This window comes from Schistocerca nitens, chromosome 11, assembly GCF_023898315.1.
Source record: "Schistocerca nitens isolate TAMUIC-IGC-003100 chromosome 11, iqSchNite1.1, whole genome shotgun sequence".
In the NCBI taxonomy this organism is placed as follows: domain Eukaryota; kingdom Metazoa; phylum Arthropoda; class Insecta; order Orthoptera; family Acrididae; genus Schistocerca; species Schistocerca nitens.
In genome coordinates this window covers 104891179-104910348 of record NC_064624.1, presented here as the reverse complement: position 1 = coordinate 104910348, position 19170 = coordinate 104891179, and the positions used below count along the sequence as shown (strand labels likewise).

The following is a 19170-nucleotide window of genomic DNA, read 5'->3' as shown; positions in this document are numbered from 1 at the left end:
AGCTGAACAAATGGCCTACTGCAGAGCACTGTCTTGGCACTGGTCACCCTATGGAATATAACACAGAGAATCTGGCATGCACTTTCAGCTATTGGTATAATGTTATTACGAAAGCTATTGAAATTAAATTAGCAAGTAACTTTATAAAGAGATGATGGTTTTTGTCTAAATTCTAGATGGAATATACTCTCTTTCTTGTCAAAAAACAGAACAATGGAATAAATTCTACCTCACCCACTGTATTAATTTCACTATTTATAACTACAGATGTCACTCATCTTTGCTTTGTGTTATCTTCCCAGAGTTTCTCTGTGAACTGCAGTTTTAAATTTCCTTGCCCAACACTTACTTACTGCAGTTATACCCTGAAAATGGCAAGATATGCTTCTGCTGAAATATCAGCAGTCATTAATGATGTCATCTGCTTGCACTGCTGTAAGTTATTTCAACATTTTATAAACTAGAAGAAACTCTCATCTCTCATGTTAAAGGTGATTCAAAAGACCCCTGTTTTCACAATACAATTAGTAAAGAACACCACAATAACTCGTACAGTTTTCTGAGGTATTATCAGCACAGGAGATGTCGGAGTATTCCAGCAGTTAAATTGTTCAGGTTGGAGAGGTACCTTTGAGTCCTGCAGGAAGTCAGTAAACAGTTTCTTAGATTTATAGCCAAGGTATGCTGACCAAACTTTTCATGTTATTTTCCTTTCAGTTGGTGAGGGCCTCATCATGGAAACTACTATGAAGAGGAAACAAAATTGCTTCCTTCCATAAGCACGAAACGTCTCTTGACAGTCAGCTCTTAAGTAAAAAAAGAAAGATTTTTGTTTCATTGTTTAGTTTCTCTAACATGATTATACTCATCATGGTCATTTCCACAGGTCATGAGGTATATTTGACTTTTGAGAACACAGAATCCAAACCCAACACAAAGAAAGGGTACTTGCTAATGTAACAGTTTTGTAACTGATATCCTAATTAGCACCCCCTGAAAATAAAAAGCAACATCTAGGCTTTTCATAGAATTGTTTTTTTCCCTTTCTTTGAGATTCCCCTCGCCCAGTGTTAACAGTCATCTCTACCTCATAAAAATTTTGGTAAGCTATCTCCTCCTGGTTATTTACTGCATCTTTGGTGATCTTGCTAAACAATAGAAAAAAATTCTGTGGAATGCATTCACGGCTAAATGTTTCCCATACTCTAATGTGGTAAAACTACAGGTGAACTTGAAGCAGAAATCAGAGCCCAGAACTGCAATGACGTTACATACTGGTGTCAGTCAGGTGATGGTCAGCAACCCTCAAATTCAGTGGACACATACAATTTCCATACCATTGCTGTCCATGTGACAAAACCAGGCTGGTAACCAGGAAGACCTGCAACTCTACCCACTGCCAAGTACAATAGAAGGTCATTATATTCACTCCAGATAATTCAGCATGACACATTGTCGCACCTTCCACAAGTGCCAAAGCATGGAAGCAGCCTTTAACCACATCCATATCAGCTCGTCATCGTTCAGCCAGCAGCTGAGCAATAAGTGACACCCAGTCTGTGTCTATCCGCGCTGTCACTGTAACTCTTCCACCAGCGAGCTGTGAAAGTGGACACTGCCCAGCCCAGGCAGCCAACATGGCTTCAGATGCCACTGCCTTGAGATCACCCACCGTCGGAAATCCAGCCACCAGTCCAGCGTAAGATTCTGAGAAACAAAATGACCTTCCGCTATGCTAATCGACACCCACTGCCTGCTTCGTGCCACAGCTAAGCCATGTGTTGTGTCTGCACCATCACTGAGTCAGTATGCCAAGTCAACATTTCTCTGTGTAACAGCTTCCTGTCTGCACCACTGGCCATTGCTATGCCTCCTGCTCAGCACAGAATATTACTTTAAGAAGAAAATGCACTTCAAAGACTGTACTAATCAGGTTGAATAATCAAGAGACATGAGGTGTATTTGACTTTTGAGAAGACAGGAATCAAGTTGAATAACTGAATAAAGGACTGTGTGTACGTCCCCCATTGGCTTGTCTGCAGCTTTCCTACATGTGTCACCTGTCTTCCCAATCATCTATAAACCTTACTATGCCGACAGGAAGACTTATACCCATCTCATCAAGCAATAATTACACTTTACTCCAGTTTGCCCCAGCTACACCACATGTTCCTGGTTTGCTACATTTGAGCACCAAACAGGGACGATTTTGGCGTACCTGTTATATTACGTGTCAGAACTGAGATGGTTTGGAGACTGCTAGACCACTCATGTAATTCCTTACATCCTTTGGTTTGAACTTTCATTATTTTTTCCCCATTATTGCCAGGGTTAGATAAAAATGTAGTATTCGCCACGAGACTGACAGCCAAAACTTGAACTCCAGAAATGTGCACCCAGTGCAGTTTACCTAGGTACTCAGCTGCCTGCACCAAGCCACATCCTGTAGTATGTTAGATTTCCCATCAAAAAAGGTATCACTCCAGTCAGCACACAGAATGTGCCTGACTCAGGAATGGGAAACCTTCGGTATCCCAAAAATTTCGTAAGGATAAGTCAGAAGAAGCTTAAGGATTTTTGCATCAATTAAAGAATTCTACAGGGCAAATGTTTTAGGATGAGCAAGAATGATTCCCTAACGTGTAAATCAGCAATTACAGTTAGGTATAATGTAAGGTAATGGCTAAGCGAAGAATATTAGAAGACACAATTTGAAGAATTTCAGGCTCAATGAAAATAGTTAGCATGTACTTAGTTTGTTAAGATAGGGTTTTAGAATAGGTTTAAGCCATGATACAGTGTTGATGGATTAGGAATAGATTACAGAGTCACAACAGTATTATCTGATTAGTTTTCAATGTCTTCACATCATGCGGCATTGCCTCAAGGCAGCCAAAGCACTGAAATACCACACGGATGAGAGATGTGTCGTCCATAACTCTGTCAAATAAGATTTATAACTGAAACAGCAACCAGCCACTACTATGGTTAACAAGGTTTACTTGAATCAAACAATGGCCAGTTTCAGATTTTTTAAAAATTCATCTTATGGTTGTTACACACTTTTGTTTTGTTTTCTTGGTCTCGTTTTGTTATTGGTTTGTTGCACTAGAATAGACAACAGGTTTTGGTCCACTAATTGGTAATGCTTGCAAGAGATTTATTTCTTATAACCTCTATCAAAGTATTTATGAAAATGTTTTAAAAGTTGTTAAAGTGTGAAATGTGGTGAAAGCCTCTGTGACAAAACTGTCCTGTGTTGTTGTTATTTTTGAAGTTACACTTGTAAACTAAAATTGAAATGAAGTAATAAGTGTGCAAATGGGAACATATGGACCCAATGGTAGAGAAAAACTATAGATAAGTGCTAGTGGTATCAGGCAATGTAATGCCACGATGATGTGGAAGTATGAACCACAAATAATCGTAAATAATCAAGAGTGTATTGCAGACAATTCATGGGAGAATTTTCTTTGCAGAAGGGAGGAGACTGTAACTGGATAAAATTTTAAGCATAAATCTGAGCCTGGAACTGCAATAAGACCACATAATGGAATCGGCCAGGTGCCCCTCGAACTTAGTGGGCAACTACAACTTCCGCATCACTGCCATCCGTATGAAAAAAAAAAAAATGGATCAGTAACCAGGAAAAACTGTGGCTCAACCCACTGCCTATTACAGCAGCTGGTCACTGTCTTCACTAGATAATTAAGTGTGACGCACTAACCTTGTGCATTCTACAACAATCGGAGACTGAAGACAGTACCAGTTCGCCATCGTTCAGACAGCTGGGCATTGGCACCCAGTCTATCCATCTGCGCCATTACCATAACTCTGCAACAACCAGGCCACAAAAGAGGGACCTCTGCCCATATGCCCAGTCCGGAATGCCAACAGCACTCCAGCCACCACCTGCTTTCAATCGCTCATCACTGTGAGTCCATTTAACAGTTCGAAGTCAGATTCTGGGCAGCACCATGACCTTCCACTACACTGGCCAACATCACCCACTGTCTGATTGGCACTGCAGTTGAGCCATGTGCAGTGTTTGTACCATTGCTGAGTCATTGTGTCATGTCAATGTTCCTTTGTGAAAGCAGCTCCCTGTCTGTGCCACTGGCCACTACTATGCATCCTGCTCAGTCCAGAATATTACTTGGTGAAGAAAATGCACTTCAGTGACTGTACAAGATAGATGGAATAGTTAGAAACTTTTTTATCTACATGGAGAAACCAAGATGAATGACTGAACAAAGGACTGTGTGTACCTGCTTGTTTGCATGAAGCTTTCCACACAGCTGAACTGTCTCCCAAACCATCTACAGACCCTACCAAGACTCTAAACTATCCTGACAAGCAAGAACTGCTCATGTATCAATTTCATCTCTCTGGAGCTACCTCAAGTTCACAACAATACAAGTGTTCTCTTGAAGCAAAACAATCTGATGTTCTCTGTAGATCAACAATGAAATTGTCACCAAGTACTGCACAAGATGCCTTGTGTTGACTGTTACACTTAGTTCCACTACTGGACAACTGCACGTGCAGTGAGGAGACACTCCCTTGAAATGTACCCCTGTCTGGGGCACTACAAACAAATTCGAAAATTGGCTGATGGTGAAATATTGCCCAGTTAGCTCCACGTGGTATCCACATCAGCATATTCATTTTGTATTTAAGTTATACACAATAAGCCCCTGGGTGGCGGGTACTGGTCTACGGAAGTAGGATAAGGGATTAGGTGGAGGAAATGAAGTTACCAGTCCAAAGTAAATGCTACCACTTGGGATTTGGAAAACATAGCTCTTTTCATGAGCTCAAGCTTTCCACAGCCTGATCCCTGAAGATGCTGTATAATAATAACATTAATACCTCCTAAAAAATAAACAGTTGTCAAACTTCTATAAAAGTGTCAGCAATGTTTCTCATAAAAAGGATCTTGGCATGGTAATCAAAACAGTATATATTTTTGCCACTGAGTAAATGTCATAAATATTCAGACAGTTGGTATCTGATGACATTAACCCCTCACATACACCTATGTGCAACCAGTCACGTACACTGCCAATTCAACCAATTAGAGACTCTGCTCTGACTTCACAGGAGTATTAAGTACAAGGTACACACACACACACACACACACACACACACACACACACACACACACACTTGAAATACAGTTATCTTCTATGAATGAAAAGTTTCAGTTATCCTACATGTATTGTCAAGCCATGAATGTTCCAATGCAGTACAGTATAGGAGTAACTTCACCAAGGACTTGCTTTTGTGTCAGTCTCACAAAGGGGAGTCAGCAACATGGTTCCATCATGAAACTATCAATATTTAGAACTAGTTGGTAGTGTCCACATGCGAATCACAGGATAGGGAAGTTGCATCTAATGTTCTGAAACCCTCAAGTCCCATTACTTTGATAATGATGCACAATTTCCTCTAGTGATCATGGTGGTGTGTTTGGGTTTGAAGTATTTTCAGTCTTTGCATGCTGGGAAAGAGAAGAATGTTAAGCAATAGCCATATCTGCTGTCTCACCTCCCAAATCTGATAGGAATGAGAACCTATTGACAGATCATCGTTGGACGTGTTCCTGAAGACATCTGTAATGAAAGCTTCACTATTGCATGTACCAAAATGCGTCTTCTGAATTGTCTTTTCCTAACAGAAATGAATGACAGTGTATATCTTCCTCCAAGGGTGGATAGTCATAGCCCCCAGCAGCATAATTATTGCAACATTTAAGAAAAATCAGGAGCATGTAATAAGATGTTCTCCCTCCATGTGTATTTTCCATAGGTTTCTTGTTCCCTAAATGACAGAGTGAAGCCCCACAACACAGACATGAAACAGCTCATCAACTATTCTTATTTGGGCAAATTAAGTGATAGGTTTCATTATCTGATAGCAATTATGAACTGCTGATTAATATCAATACCACTGATATTTTCAGCTTACCAATTTTGGTAATCACAGTTTCCTCATTTTTGCCTTCTACCACTCATCCTTCAATAGCTACACAAGTTCTGAGAAACGACTTACAAGAAACCACAAATTTACTAGAGAATGATTTGAGATTAGTGTACAATTAAAACTTCAGTTACTATCTCCATGGCAAAATATTACTTTTTCAAATTATGTGACCATCAGGTAATGGTCAAGTTATTTCACATTTCAGTTGCATGACAACATTTCTTCCCACATGAATCATTGACCTTGTCGAAGTAGGCTGGCATGCATGCCTCAATTATATAGCCATAGCATAGTGCAATAGGGATAAGTGAGAATAGAGCACACTCATGTACGGCTACTGAAGATGGCTAGCAGCCTTTTCTGCTGTTGGAACAGCAAGGCCTGTGCCATTAGGCAACATGGCCTTGCTATACTAGTGCTCTGAACAGCTAGAAACAAGGGGAAACTACAGCCAGTGTACTTCCCGAGAAGTAGCTCCACTATATAGGTTAATAATGACGGCAACATTTTGGATAAAATATTCTGGAAGTAAAATAGTTCCCACTCAAATCTTTGAGCAAGGACTACTCTGGAGAATGTCATCATCCGGAAAAGGAAACAAACATGACTACAGGTCAAAGTGTGTAATCTTAAATTTCTTAACTGAGTATATGGGTCAGAGAACATAAAAAGAAGAGGTGTATAGGATGAGGCTGGATATGGTGTGAATTACTAAAAAGTAGTGGGGCAAACAACAGGACTTCTGGTTTGTTAAGTACAGGATTATCAACACAAGATGATATTGGGTAATGGGGCAATAGGACTAAAACTAAATATGAATATAGAAATGTGGGTAAGCTGTTGTTAACAGTACAGTGATGCACTGCTATAGCCATAAAAGACATGAAACTAAGACCATCCAGAGTAGTGTACATACACTCCTGGAAATGGAAAAAAGAACACATTGACACCGGTGTGTCAGACGCACCATACGCAGGCGGCACCGCCACTTCCCAGCAAATTAGGGACACTGTTGCTCCTGGGGTATCGGCGAGGACCATTCGCAACCGTCTCCATGAAGCTGGGCTACGGTCCCGCACACCGTTAGGCCGTCTTCCGCTCACACCCCAACATCGTGCAGCCCGGCATCATGTGTCAGACGCACCATACTCCGGACACTGCGAGAGGGCTGTACAAGCAATGATCACACGCACGGCACAGCGGACACACCAGGACCCGCGGTGTTGGCCGTCGAATGGCGCTAGCTGCGCAGCATTTGTGCACCGCCGCCGTCAGTGTCAGCCAGTTTGCCGTGGCATACGGAGCTCCATCGCAGTCTTTAACACTGGTAGCATGCCGCGACAGCGTGGATGTGAACCGTATGTGCAGTTGACGGACTTTGAGCGAGGGAGTATAGTGGGCATGCGGGAGGCCGGGTGGACGTACCGCCGAATTGCTCAACACGTGGGGCGTGAGGTCTCCACAGTACATCGATGTTGTCGCCAGTGGTCGGCGGAAGGTGCACGTGCCCGTCGACCTGGGACCGGACCGCAGCGACGCACGGATGCACGCCAAGACCGTAGGATCCTACGCAGTGCCGTAGGGGACCGCACCGCCACTTCCCAGCAAATTAGGGACACTGTTGCTCCTGGGGTATCGGCGAGGACCATTCACAACCGTCTCCATGAAGCTGGGCTACGGTCCCGCACACCGTTAGGCCGTCTTCCGCTCACGCCCCAACATCGTGCAGCCCGCCTCCAGTGGTGTCGCAACAGGCGTGAATGGAGGGACGAATGGAGACGTGTCGTATTCAGCGATGAGAGTCGCTTCTGCCTTGGTGCCAATGATGGTCGTATGCGTGTTTGGCGCCGTGCAGGTGAGCGCCACAATCAGGACTGCATACGACTGAGGCACACAGGGCCAACACCCGGCATCATGGTGTGGGGAGCGATCTCCTACACCGGCCGTACACCACTGGTGATCGTCGAGGGGACACTGAATAGTGCACGGTACATCCAAACCGTCATCGAACCCATCGTTCTACCATTCCTAGACCGGCAAGGGAACTTGCTGTTCCAACAGGACAATGCACGTCCGCAAGTATCCTGTGCCACCCAACGTGCTCTAGAAGGTGTAAGTCAACTACCCTGGCCAGCAAGATCTCCGGATCTGTCCCCCATTGAGCATGTTTGGGACTGGATGAAGCGTCGTCTCACGCGGTCTGCACGTCCAGCACGAACGCTGGTCCAACTGAGGCGCCAGGTGGAAATGGCATGGCAAGCCGTTCCACAGGACTACATCCAGCATCTCTACGATCGTCTCCATGGGAGAATAGCAGCCTGCATTGCTGCGAAAGGTGGATATACACTGTACTAGTGCCGACATTGTGCATGCTCTGTTGCCTGTGTCTATGTGCCTGTGGTTCTGTCAGTGTGATCATGTGATGTATCTGACCCCAGGAATGTGTCAATAAAGTTTCCCCTTCCTGGGACAATGAATTCACGGGTTTCTTATTTCAATTTCCAGGAGTTTATATATCTACCAGCTCTACAGATGAAGAGACTGAATGAATGTATTGAGTCATATTTTGTTTAATTTTGAAGAAGACTGTAATTGAGTGCAGCAATATGTGGAAATATAAAAGAGAATAAGTACACTGAACAGTTATAGGTAAAGCAGGTGGCATACTTTGCTCCATTGCTAGGATACTGGGGAAATCCGCTCAGGCCACAAAGGAAATGCTTACGGAACACTCACATGCCATGTGGTAGAATACTGAACAAGTGTGTGGGCCACATACTGCATGGGTCCAATGCTGGACATCAAACTTGCACTTCACAATGGTTTGCAGGGAATGGATGTGAATGTAGTTGTAGATATGGAAGCCACACTAGCCTGAGACAATTTAGTGGATGAAGAATGGGAAATTGTTACTAGGGATGCAGACAATGACTGAGAAATTATTTATCCCTTATAATACTTTTGCAACATCATGACCCAGTCTTCCTTTACAAGACATCAGTGGTAATTGCAGTTCAAGCTGAGAGAAAGGGCAGCTAACACTGGTATCAAAATATCCTGTGCCTGGAAGGGTGAGCTTTAGACAATACAGAAGACTATTCTAATACAGATTAGGTGGTGTACTGCAAGCAGTATAGCAAGGTTCTTTATTAGGACAATATAAGATTAGGAGCATGGTTAAAAAAAATTTATTTCCACCCATGCTATCTGCTTACAAACTTATTCACAACATTTATTGTGTAATTCCCTCTAATTGCTGTGACTGATCCATTGCACAGCAGGACAGTAATGAAGTACAGGAATAAAATTTTGCTGACATCAAATGCAACAATGCTAAGTGGAACATTTCCATTGAGTACACAATTGTGGTGTAATCGATGTCAGCACTTGAAAGAGCTACAGTAGAAACAGGGACCTTATTGGCCCTTGGTGTGAGAGAGAAAAGTCAGAAAAACCTGTTTCAGCACTTGGACATCAGTGCAGAGCAGACACAACACTCTTCCATAACAGGGTTAAGATTAGTAACTTCACCTGGGAATGACACAAGAATGCCTTTCAGGCTGCAAACTTTGCACAAAGGAACACACTGAAGTTAAACTTTGGGCGAGACGAGAATGCTGACAGGCTCAAGAAACAAGAGCACATTCAATCACCAATATGGAGGAAATCACGTCATCAACTGCTATAAAACCAACCCTCACCTTTCTTACACTCATTTTCTGAGTTTGGCCACTCCATCAACATCACGGGTACCAATGGAAGATTGGCTTTACTGCCCTGGTGAGTATGACAAATTATCTATACCCAGCACTGCCGTGGAGTGCACCATTACAAGCCCAAAACCATCCAGCTGCAAAGGGAACTGCAATTATGTGAGCTGCATTATTGCCATTCACAATGATGACCAACTGAAGATGAGGGCTGGGCTGATCTTCCAAAAATGAAGAATCGGCCTTCCTGTCTAAGAGCTGTTCAACTTTGGTGCAGGGCCCCTGTGCTGCCACTCCTGGGCAGTACAAGTACCTCTCCAGCTCTCCTTGTCACTCTTGCATCTTCTGCCTACATACTGTCTCAGCAACTGACAACACAGCCATGCATATTTCTGTGACGAGCCTAAGTATAGCTTCATATGAGCTAAGTTAATCAATATACATTTGAACAGCATGGTCAGATTAGCCATTGGTTTTGCTACTGAATCAATGAAGATCATTGGATCCCAAAACAAAATATCAATGGCTCTTGCATAATGTTCATACTATTGCCAGAGAATTTATCTGTGGAAGGTTTTTAAAACTGGACATTAAGCACTTCAGGTGTCCTTGGCTCATACTATCTGGCAGAAAATGACTAATAAGGACTCTACAAATAATGATACACAAATGAAAGTCTTCATAAGCTTACTAAAATGTCTCCAGCTGTTTTATAGAACTTAAGACACTTCTTGAAGGTTGCCTGTAAACTGATGGTAGTATAAAACTGCATATTGACTACTTTATTACTGTGTCACAGCATTCAAAGAGCTGTTCAATGCCATATTAATTACTTTGATGGGGTTGGGACTTGACTTCAATTTTTGGATCTACAGGGTGAGTCACTGACCATTACCACCTAGAATAACTTCAAAACTATGAGTAGCTGAAACGTTTGTTGGACAAGTTGCATGGGACAACAGGGGCCATAATACGACAGTTTTTTGTTGCTAGGTGGGGTCACATCAGAGATATGAAGATCAACTTTTGTTTTTTTAAATGGGATGCTATAGTTTGGTACTTATTTTCTGGTAGCGGCTATCGAGACGAAACCAATGATGTGTAACAGTAAGGTCTCTGAAGGCCAATGAAGGTCCAAACGGTGGCATGAACGTACTCTTACAGAAGCTGTTCAAAGTGATGACCATTGGTATCAATGCAGTGCTGCCATCTTCTTATGGATTGAGTGGTATTCCTTACCACTTCGGCACTTATCAAAGTACACACTCCAACAATTATCTCCCATATATCATGCAAATAATAAATATGTGCCAAATATGGCCTATCCATCTAATGTGCACTTGACATGTAAACACTATTCAACAGCTTTGCAATACAACACTAATAGGAATGGTAAGATTAGCATCGCCGAATCAAGTGAATATGAACGGTGTATTCCTTCGAAGAACAAGTTGATATGCTTCTCATTTATGGAGAATGCCTATGAAATTCATTGAGAGTTACAGACTTACACGCTAAAAGATACCTTCAATGTACTCACCCAACACGGCGTACATTTAGATATGTGTATGATAAATTGAGAACAACTGGATCTTTAATGCATGGGAAACATATCCGGCAAAGGAAAGTTACTAATGAGGAAACGAAAATTGGTACTCTTGCCACTGTGGTTCGAGATCCTTGTGTTAGTTTGCATCAAATCACAAGGGAATCTGGCATAAGCCAGAGTAATGTTCTTCACGTTCTGCATCGCCATAAATACCATACTCACCATATCAGTCTCCACCAAGAATTAACTGGTAGGACTGTATGTGTCACACTGAATTCTGCTGATGTTATTGATTAATATTAATTAGTTACTATTCTGGCAGATCAATGTGTTGAATTTAGAATTCATATATGTAGATTTTTTCTACAAATAGTACTGATACTTTATGATTTACTTATGTTCAACCTCAGATTCATAGGTATGACACATTTACTAATTTCATTTTATTTACTGACGAGGCTACATTCATGAACTGTGGAAATGTTAATTTGCATAACATACATTATTGGGAAACTGAAAATCCATGCTGGCTGCGGCAAATTGCACATCAAAAACTGTGGTCAGTGAATATATGGTGTGGGATTTTGGAAGACAGAATTATAGGCCCCTATTTCATTGAAGGAAATCTTAATGGTACGAAGTACACCACATTCCTGCAAGAAACATTCCCGTATTTACTCAAATCTAAGCTGCACTTTTTTTCTGGTTTTTGTAATCCAAAAACTGCCTGCAGCTTAGAATCGAGTGCAAAGTAAGTGGAAGTTCTGAAAAATGTTAGTAGGTACCACCACAACTAACTTCTGCCATCGAATATATGTAGCACTTCACAGGCACGGTTTTCATGCACAAAGATAAATCCTGGCACCAAAACCTCTGTGTCAGCAAATAAATTAAAAGAAAATGTAGAAGAATGTAAACATTATGCCGTGTATTCTTTTGTGTTTGCTGCTATCGCATTTAAATCTTGTCTGCCTAATAAACTACGAAACTAGAGTGAGACAACAGCAAACACGGAAGAATATACATATCATGTCATGTTTATATTCGTATGATTCTTATGCTGAATAGTGATAGAGTCAGAAATGAAGCGCGGCAACTGACTAGATTTTTAAATCTAAGATGACTAATTTCTGTGCAGAATATAATGTACTAAGGAGGCGTCTGCAAAGATTTTCAAACGGAGAAAAATTTTCACTAAACTCTCGTTCAGAACATCATCTATCATACGCAGTACATTATTTGGTTCTTGCTGATCCTTATCAGTGAAAGCAGCAGGGTAAGTAACAACAAATAGCAGTCTCTTGGCATTGTTTCACTTATGAGACAATTCCTCTCTTTTTTATTGTAAGCAGTGGTAGTGTGCACAAAAGCGAGCCATGCCGCGAGCAGCTAAAGGTCATAAACACTCATTATCAGAATGCGACAAACAATGCATGACACAGTACAATACTGCATTTTCAGCTTAAGAGTGACGTGAACACCTATAACAAAGAGAACGGCACTTATCAGATCAAAGCACAATAAGCAATCAATTCAAACCAGACGAAGCACGTGAAAAAGGAAGGGTTCCCGTATAAATACGGACGGAGCGCCTGACACATAGCAATGGCTACTTGGTAAATCTTAACTGTTCAGCTTATGACTCGAACCAAACTGCTGCAGGTTTATCTACATCCATTCGACACAAATTGTGTGTCATGTTACAATGGACCAACTTTGTTTCAATTTGGAGGTGTGGTCTAAAACTTTTCTCTCCCCTTGAATTTCGAGTCTCAAATTACAGGTGTGGCTTAGATTCTGGCAAATTTTTTTCCTTGATTCCGAGTCTCATTTTTCAGTTGTGGCTTAGATTCGAGTGTGCCTTAGATTTGAGCTAATACGGTAGGTCTATTATTGGAAGAAATACCTTTAGGAACAAGGAACAGAATGTGGTATCAACACGATGAGTGTCCAGCACATTTTTTGCTGATGTGCTAGAAATGAGTTGTAGAGACAATTCCCAAATTGTTGGATTGGACATGGAGGAGATGTGTCATGACTGGTTCGTTTGTTCAACTTGACACCTCTGGATTTTTTCTTGTGGGGATTCGTAAAAGACATTGTTTATAAAGACGTTCCAACTACACCTGAAGATATGCGAGAGAGAATTGTCAGAGCATTTGCTTCGATAAGTGCCGATGTGATAAGGAATACCACTCAGTCCATGATAAGAGGATTGCAGCACTGCATTGATACCAATGGTCATCACTTCGAACAGCTGTAAATGGACATTCATGCCACCTTTGTGACCTTCAAAGACCTTACTGTTACACATTACTGGATTCGTCTTGACAGCTGCTATCAGAAAATAAGTGCCAAATAATAAAAAAAAAAGGTTGATCTTCATATCTCTGAAGTGACCCATCCTAGCAACAGAAAACCAACGTCTTACTTTAGCCCCCATTGTCCCATGCAACTTTTGTCCCATAAACTTTTCATCTCCTATCATACTTTCGGAGTTATTAGTGGTGGCAATAGTTAGTGACTCACCCTGTATATCTAGTCTTTCCTCTTATAGGTTCTATAGTGGTATGTATTCAAGAAGATGAATCTGTTGAATTTCAGTGATTTCCACGTGATGTTCCAGTAAGCACAATATAATTGCTGACATTCCACCTGCATTTTCAGTTTCCTGCATGATTATTAGAAGCTCACTCCTTTCATTAAGAGACAGAACAACATAACAGCTGTTGTAAAGAGTGGGTTACTGACCATACTGCCTTGGAATATTGTTGCTTATTGATAATAATAATCATCAGTTATGAAATGTTTTATACTTCAAATACTTTCACATGGAGCAAATAAAAATTTATACTACTCACAAAATTCTGCAGTGAATAACTGAAACATACCTTCTACTGTTGGATGCATATCTGGTTGATGTTACCACCTAAAATATTTAAAGAAATTACCAGTGATTTACATGTAATGGATCATTAAATAAATAAAATTCTATAAAAAAACCACTGATTGTTCCAAAAGACATTGTTTGCAATGTTTACAAATAGAAATAGAGAAGAAATGCCACATAAATCATAGTGGTTATTGGAACAGATTATAATATACGTAAAAATTCACACTTCATTTCACCATTTTGTTTTTAGTACTATAGGTAACTATTAAAGCCGTAGGTTTAGTTGTTTGCATACTTCCTACTTGACACTTCAAAAAATATACAAATAAATAAATTAATTCAATTAAATATAGGTGGTCAGAAAAATCTTATATCTGTCCTACGCATATGTCTTGCACAAAAGTTTTTTGCACTCTTCATTATAAATTTTAGGTCTCGGGAAGGTGAATTCATCATCACAAGTGATGTCTACAGAACCAAAATCAGCATGAGGAGGGTCAGAGTGTCCTCTAATCCCAACAACCACAATATTCAAACCCTAAATGAAGTATGGGGTTGACACATCAAATACACAAAACACAAATACATGTTGGCAAATAAACTATTGACATAATGCCCATTTACTACAAATTAATGACATCACAAAATTAGAGACTTACACAGAAGAAATACCCTGTGAAGAAATATCACATCCATATAATTGTAGACTCTTCAAGGGGAAAACAGGAAATAAAATCGTAAAAATGGTGCCACAGCTAGGCACTACACTCATAATTAAGAGATTTACACTACCTTTGGTAACAAATTTGTCGTCATCTTCAGGAAGATTCTCCCCACACAATTCAATGGGTAAATAAGAGGTACACAATAATTAGTACATGTGTACCAATTAATCGGGATAATGGTAGCAATGTAGACAAAACAGAACAGTTTTGAAAACAATGTGGACATGAGTTGGTCAAAGTTCCACAGAAAATGCAAGGATTTTATTGTGAGATTCTCATGTTGAAACTGGTAAAAAAAAAAGAAAGGAAAATATTTTCTGCCTGAACTGTTGTTATATGTATTTATTAACAACTGAAAATTTGTCTATTATGCCATTCTCAAGTGAGAACTCACTCAAAGTCTATAAATATCGCACTTGATGCAGGAACAGTGGAAATTAAAGAGTCCAGTACGACAGATTCGACAGACATTATTGTATAGAGTGCTACATCATGTCCTAATATAGGTATACAGACAAAGCAAACTCTTGTCTTTTTGTACATATGAAATATGTAAACACTTCAGTGTGTTATAAATTGAAAATGACACAGTGGAAATCACAACTGTGAACAAATACATTTAATAACAGTCCAGGGCCAAGATGTTTTCATTTTTAAATTCTTGCATGAGTTTGGGCATAAATAAAAATAAAAAACGATGCCACACTTGCATTCATAATTTACAAATCTTTCCTACCTTTGGTAGAGAATTTTTTGTCACCTTCAGAAAGATTCTCCCCTCACAATTCAATGTGTCAGTAAGAGGTACAAAATAATTAGCACACATGTGCCAATTAATCAGGTAACAAAAACAATGTAGACAAAGCAGAAGTTATGAAAACAATGTGGATATGAACTGAACAAAGTTCCAGATAACATACATTGTTAGTAGCTATCCTACCATTCATTCCCCCCTGACACATGCACACACGCACATACACATACACACAAAAAAATACAAATGGGAAAGACAGTTCTACAGCTATGAAAATCATCATATGAAAATAAAGTCAACAAAATTCCAAAATTTGCTGAAAATACATGGGAGATCACCCAACACCAAGACAAAAATTTCAGGTAGATCATGTGGCTAGAACAGAGCTGAGTCCAAGACAATAAAGAAGATTCAGAAAGGGACCCATGTAGAAACTGAACAGTATCTTTCAATGATAAAAGTAAAATTTCCATTCCAGAATAAATGAAGAGCATATTCCAAAAAGATTCAAAGACATGTTGGGAATTAAAGAGATACCGAATTCCTCAAGTGTCTGGAAACTAGGGGAAATAAGAAATGAATTAGCCTGTGCAGCAGACAAAGCTATCCCAGAGAAAAGAATGAGAAAACATCCATGGTGGACACTGGAGTGTGATGATGGAGTTGAAAGGACTACAGGCCTGGAAAACTGATATCCTAACAACAACACACAAGAATTTGTGGACTATAGCATCAAAGAGGAAACAGATTTTCAGAAATGCTAAGGCAAAGTATGAGACAGAGCAATTACATGTGATTAATCAGTACTTCAATGGACAAAAGAAACAGGAACTTTTATCAATTACATAACAAGAAATTAAGAAAATTTCAGCAAAGGATCTGCATTTTAGGAATGAAGAAAGTAAACTTGGTATGACAAAAAGTTTGAGGGGCCATGGAGCATACTAGAATTTAACAAACCTGAAGTAATCCAAGATATATCCCTAAGTCCAAAAGAAAAGAAAATACTATTCTGACTTCCACCAAGAATTTCAAAGTATCAGAAGAAAAGAATATACAGCTTAAATTCTAAAACATACAAATATCAGGCAGGGTTTAAAGAACAACATCCTATGTAGAACAAATCAATAATCTGAAGTTGATAATATCACAAAGGATTAGAAGAGCTAAAGAATACAGGTGAACATTTGTAAATTTTCAAAAGGCTGTTGACAGTAAATAAAGACTAATCTCATTCAAAATTCTTGAAGCATCTGGAATATTATAGAACACACAGAAGCTCTTGAAGGATATACTAACAAATACAGATTCTAGAATAGAACTTATGGCAGAAATTTCTGACTTGTTTGAGATTTGAGGAGAAATTAGAAAAGATGGAAGGCATTCGAAAATTGCCTGTCATCTTCTCATGACAATGTCAATGATCTGTTCTACATAGGATGCACCTCTTTAAACCCTGCCTGATATTTGTATGTATTTTAGAACTTAAGCTGTATATTCTTTTCTTCTGATACTCAATTTTAGATTAGATCCCAGAGTAAGACCTCTCAGTCATATCTCAGGGTGTGAGAGGAGAATGCACACATCAGTCTAAACCACACTTGAAAATCGTTACAATGACTGCAACCTGGCATGTGCAAGGTCTCTCATAGACAGGAACATTTGCTATCATGGAGAGGTAAATGAATCCTCATGATACATACTCTGACTCCCTGAGACACTCTGGAAAGCATATGGCCACTTCATGACTCAAGCTATGAATAGAATATATTTTTCTGGATGTGAATAGAAATAGTGTCACTATAGTGATTTCTAAGATCCTCAGTAATGTTATCATGAATTAAGAGCCCATTTGTGAGTGAACAATTTGAATTAAAATGAAACCTGCTTCTTGCAATATCAACATCATTAAAGGTTTTGCTCCCACTGCAGCTTCCTCCAACATAGAAATTGAACAGTTTTATAAGCTGCTAGGAATTACTGTCAGAAAGATGCCTAAAAAGGAAATATTAGTCACCCAGGATGAGTTTAATGTGAAGATAGGTGATACTATAGGTGCTGGATACATGAGACATGTAGTTGGACTTTACAGCTTGGGCATGAGGATTGAATGTGGGGAATGGTTAGTGGAATTTTGTGTGAATAACTAACCCATTTGTAATACCCTATTCCAACAACATCCATGATGCCACTACACATGTATTTCTCCTGGGGATATGGACAGAGATCACAAAGATTTTATTTTGGTAGGGCAACATAGACATATTTTGGTACTATCCTGGTGCAGAATATGGCATTGATGATATTATGCTGTCCGCAAAAATGTGGATGAAACTGAAACTGATCACTAAGGCAAAAAATAAGACATGTTACAGACAAAAATAACCTCAAAGAATCTGGAAAAAGAATACACTTCCTGGATTTTGAACACTACTCTACTGCTGATCAAACAGAGGAGCACAATGAAGAAACATGGTATGCAAACTGCTCCAGATGAAAAATACTAATCACTTGATGGGAAAATATAGTGAAACTGCCAAACTGCAAGACACATTACATCATCAGTATTTGTAATGAAATAGAGCATCATCAAAAGCTATATGAAACGCATGAACTCTTCACAATGAGAAATACCTTTACTCAAGAGTTCAAAAAACATACTTGAGATATAGAAGATGAAATGGTAACATCGTCAGTGACAAGAAATCGGCACTAGTCAGGCAGAAACAATACTGTGAAGGAAATACCATCAAGGAAGAGAAAATCTGTATTAAATCAGACACGGAACCTGATATTCTATTCAGTGAAATTGAAAATGCCATCAAGAACGTGAAAAACAACAAACGTAGGAGCAGACAGTATTTCCAAAGAAAAGCAGACTGTGATGAGAGATAGGCAATTGTGTTTTACATTTAATATGTAATATGCAGTGGAAAGCTGGAGAATGGCCTAAAGACTGTGATTACTGTGTGCCAATGTGGGCAGAGTTGGTGATACTTCTCTCTCAGCTCCAGGCTGTGATGGCTTCGGTTACACAGTAGATGGGCACCACTGACGTGGGCCGGCCGTTGGTATCCAACTCACATCTGAGTCCTATGATTGGTCCTCACCAGTGACCAGCTCAGTTACTGCTTGCACTGAGGTTGACCCCTCACCTGTGGTCAAGTGAGAGGTCACCCCAGGGCATAGCAGTTGGCAAAAGACTTCCCAGGGGCCTGCACATAAGGCCTACCCCGTTAGTCTGACAAACAGATTCCACGTGCTGTCTGTGGCTGACACTGTAGCTGAGCCAGATGCTGACGCCTGACTTTTTCAGATCAAATGCCTCAGCCTGCAAGATCTGGGCAATCACGATGGTGGGACTATTGATAGTTGGGAGCTCCAACATTAGGCTCATTATAGGGCGGGCTCCTTAGGGACATGGCTGCTGAGAATGGGAAGAAAGCCAATGTGCACTCCATGTGTATACCAGGTGGAGTCATTCCAGATGTGGAACAGGTCCTTACGGATGCCCTGAAGAGCACAGGTTGCAGCCAACTGCAGGTGCTAGCTCA

General features: G+C 40.2%; 1 protein-coding gene across 6 annotated transcripts in view; it reads right to left on the bottom strand.

Moving 5' to 3' along the window:
• Positions 1–19170, bottom strand: part of LOC126213068 (zinc finger protein 98-like) — a 99603-nt gene that overhangs the window by 34856 nt on the left and 45577 nt on the right. For 4 of the 6 annotated variants that reach the window (XM_049940656.1, XM_049940651.1, XM_049940653.1 and 1 more), the window contains one exon: positions 14136–14173. The exons of the other annotated variants lie outside the window; for them this stretch is intronic. In XM_049940656.1, coding sequence (XP_049796613.1) covers positions 14136–14173 — 38 coding nt within the window. The remainder of the gene's footprint in view (positions 1–14135; positions 14174–19170) is intronic. 6 annotated transcript variants of the gene reach the window in all.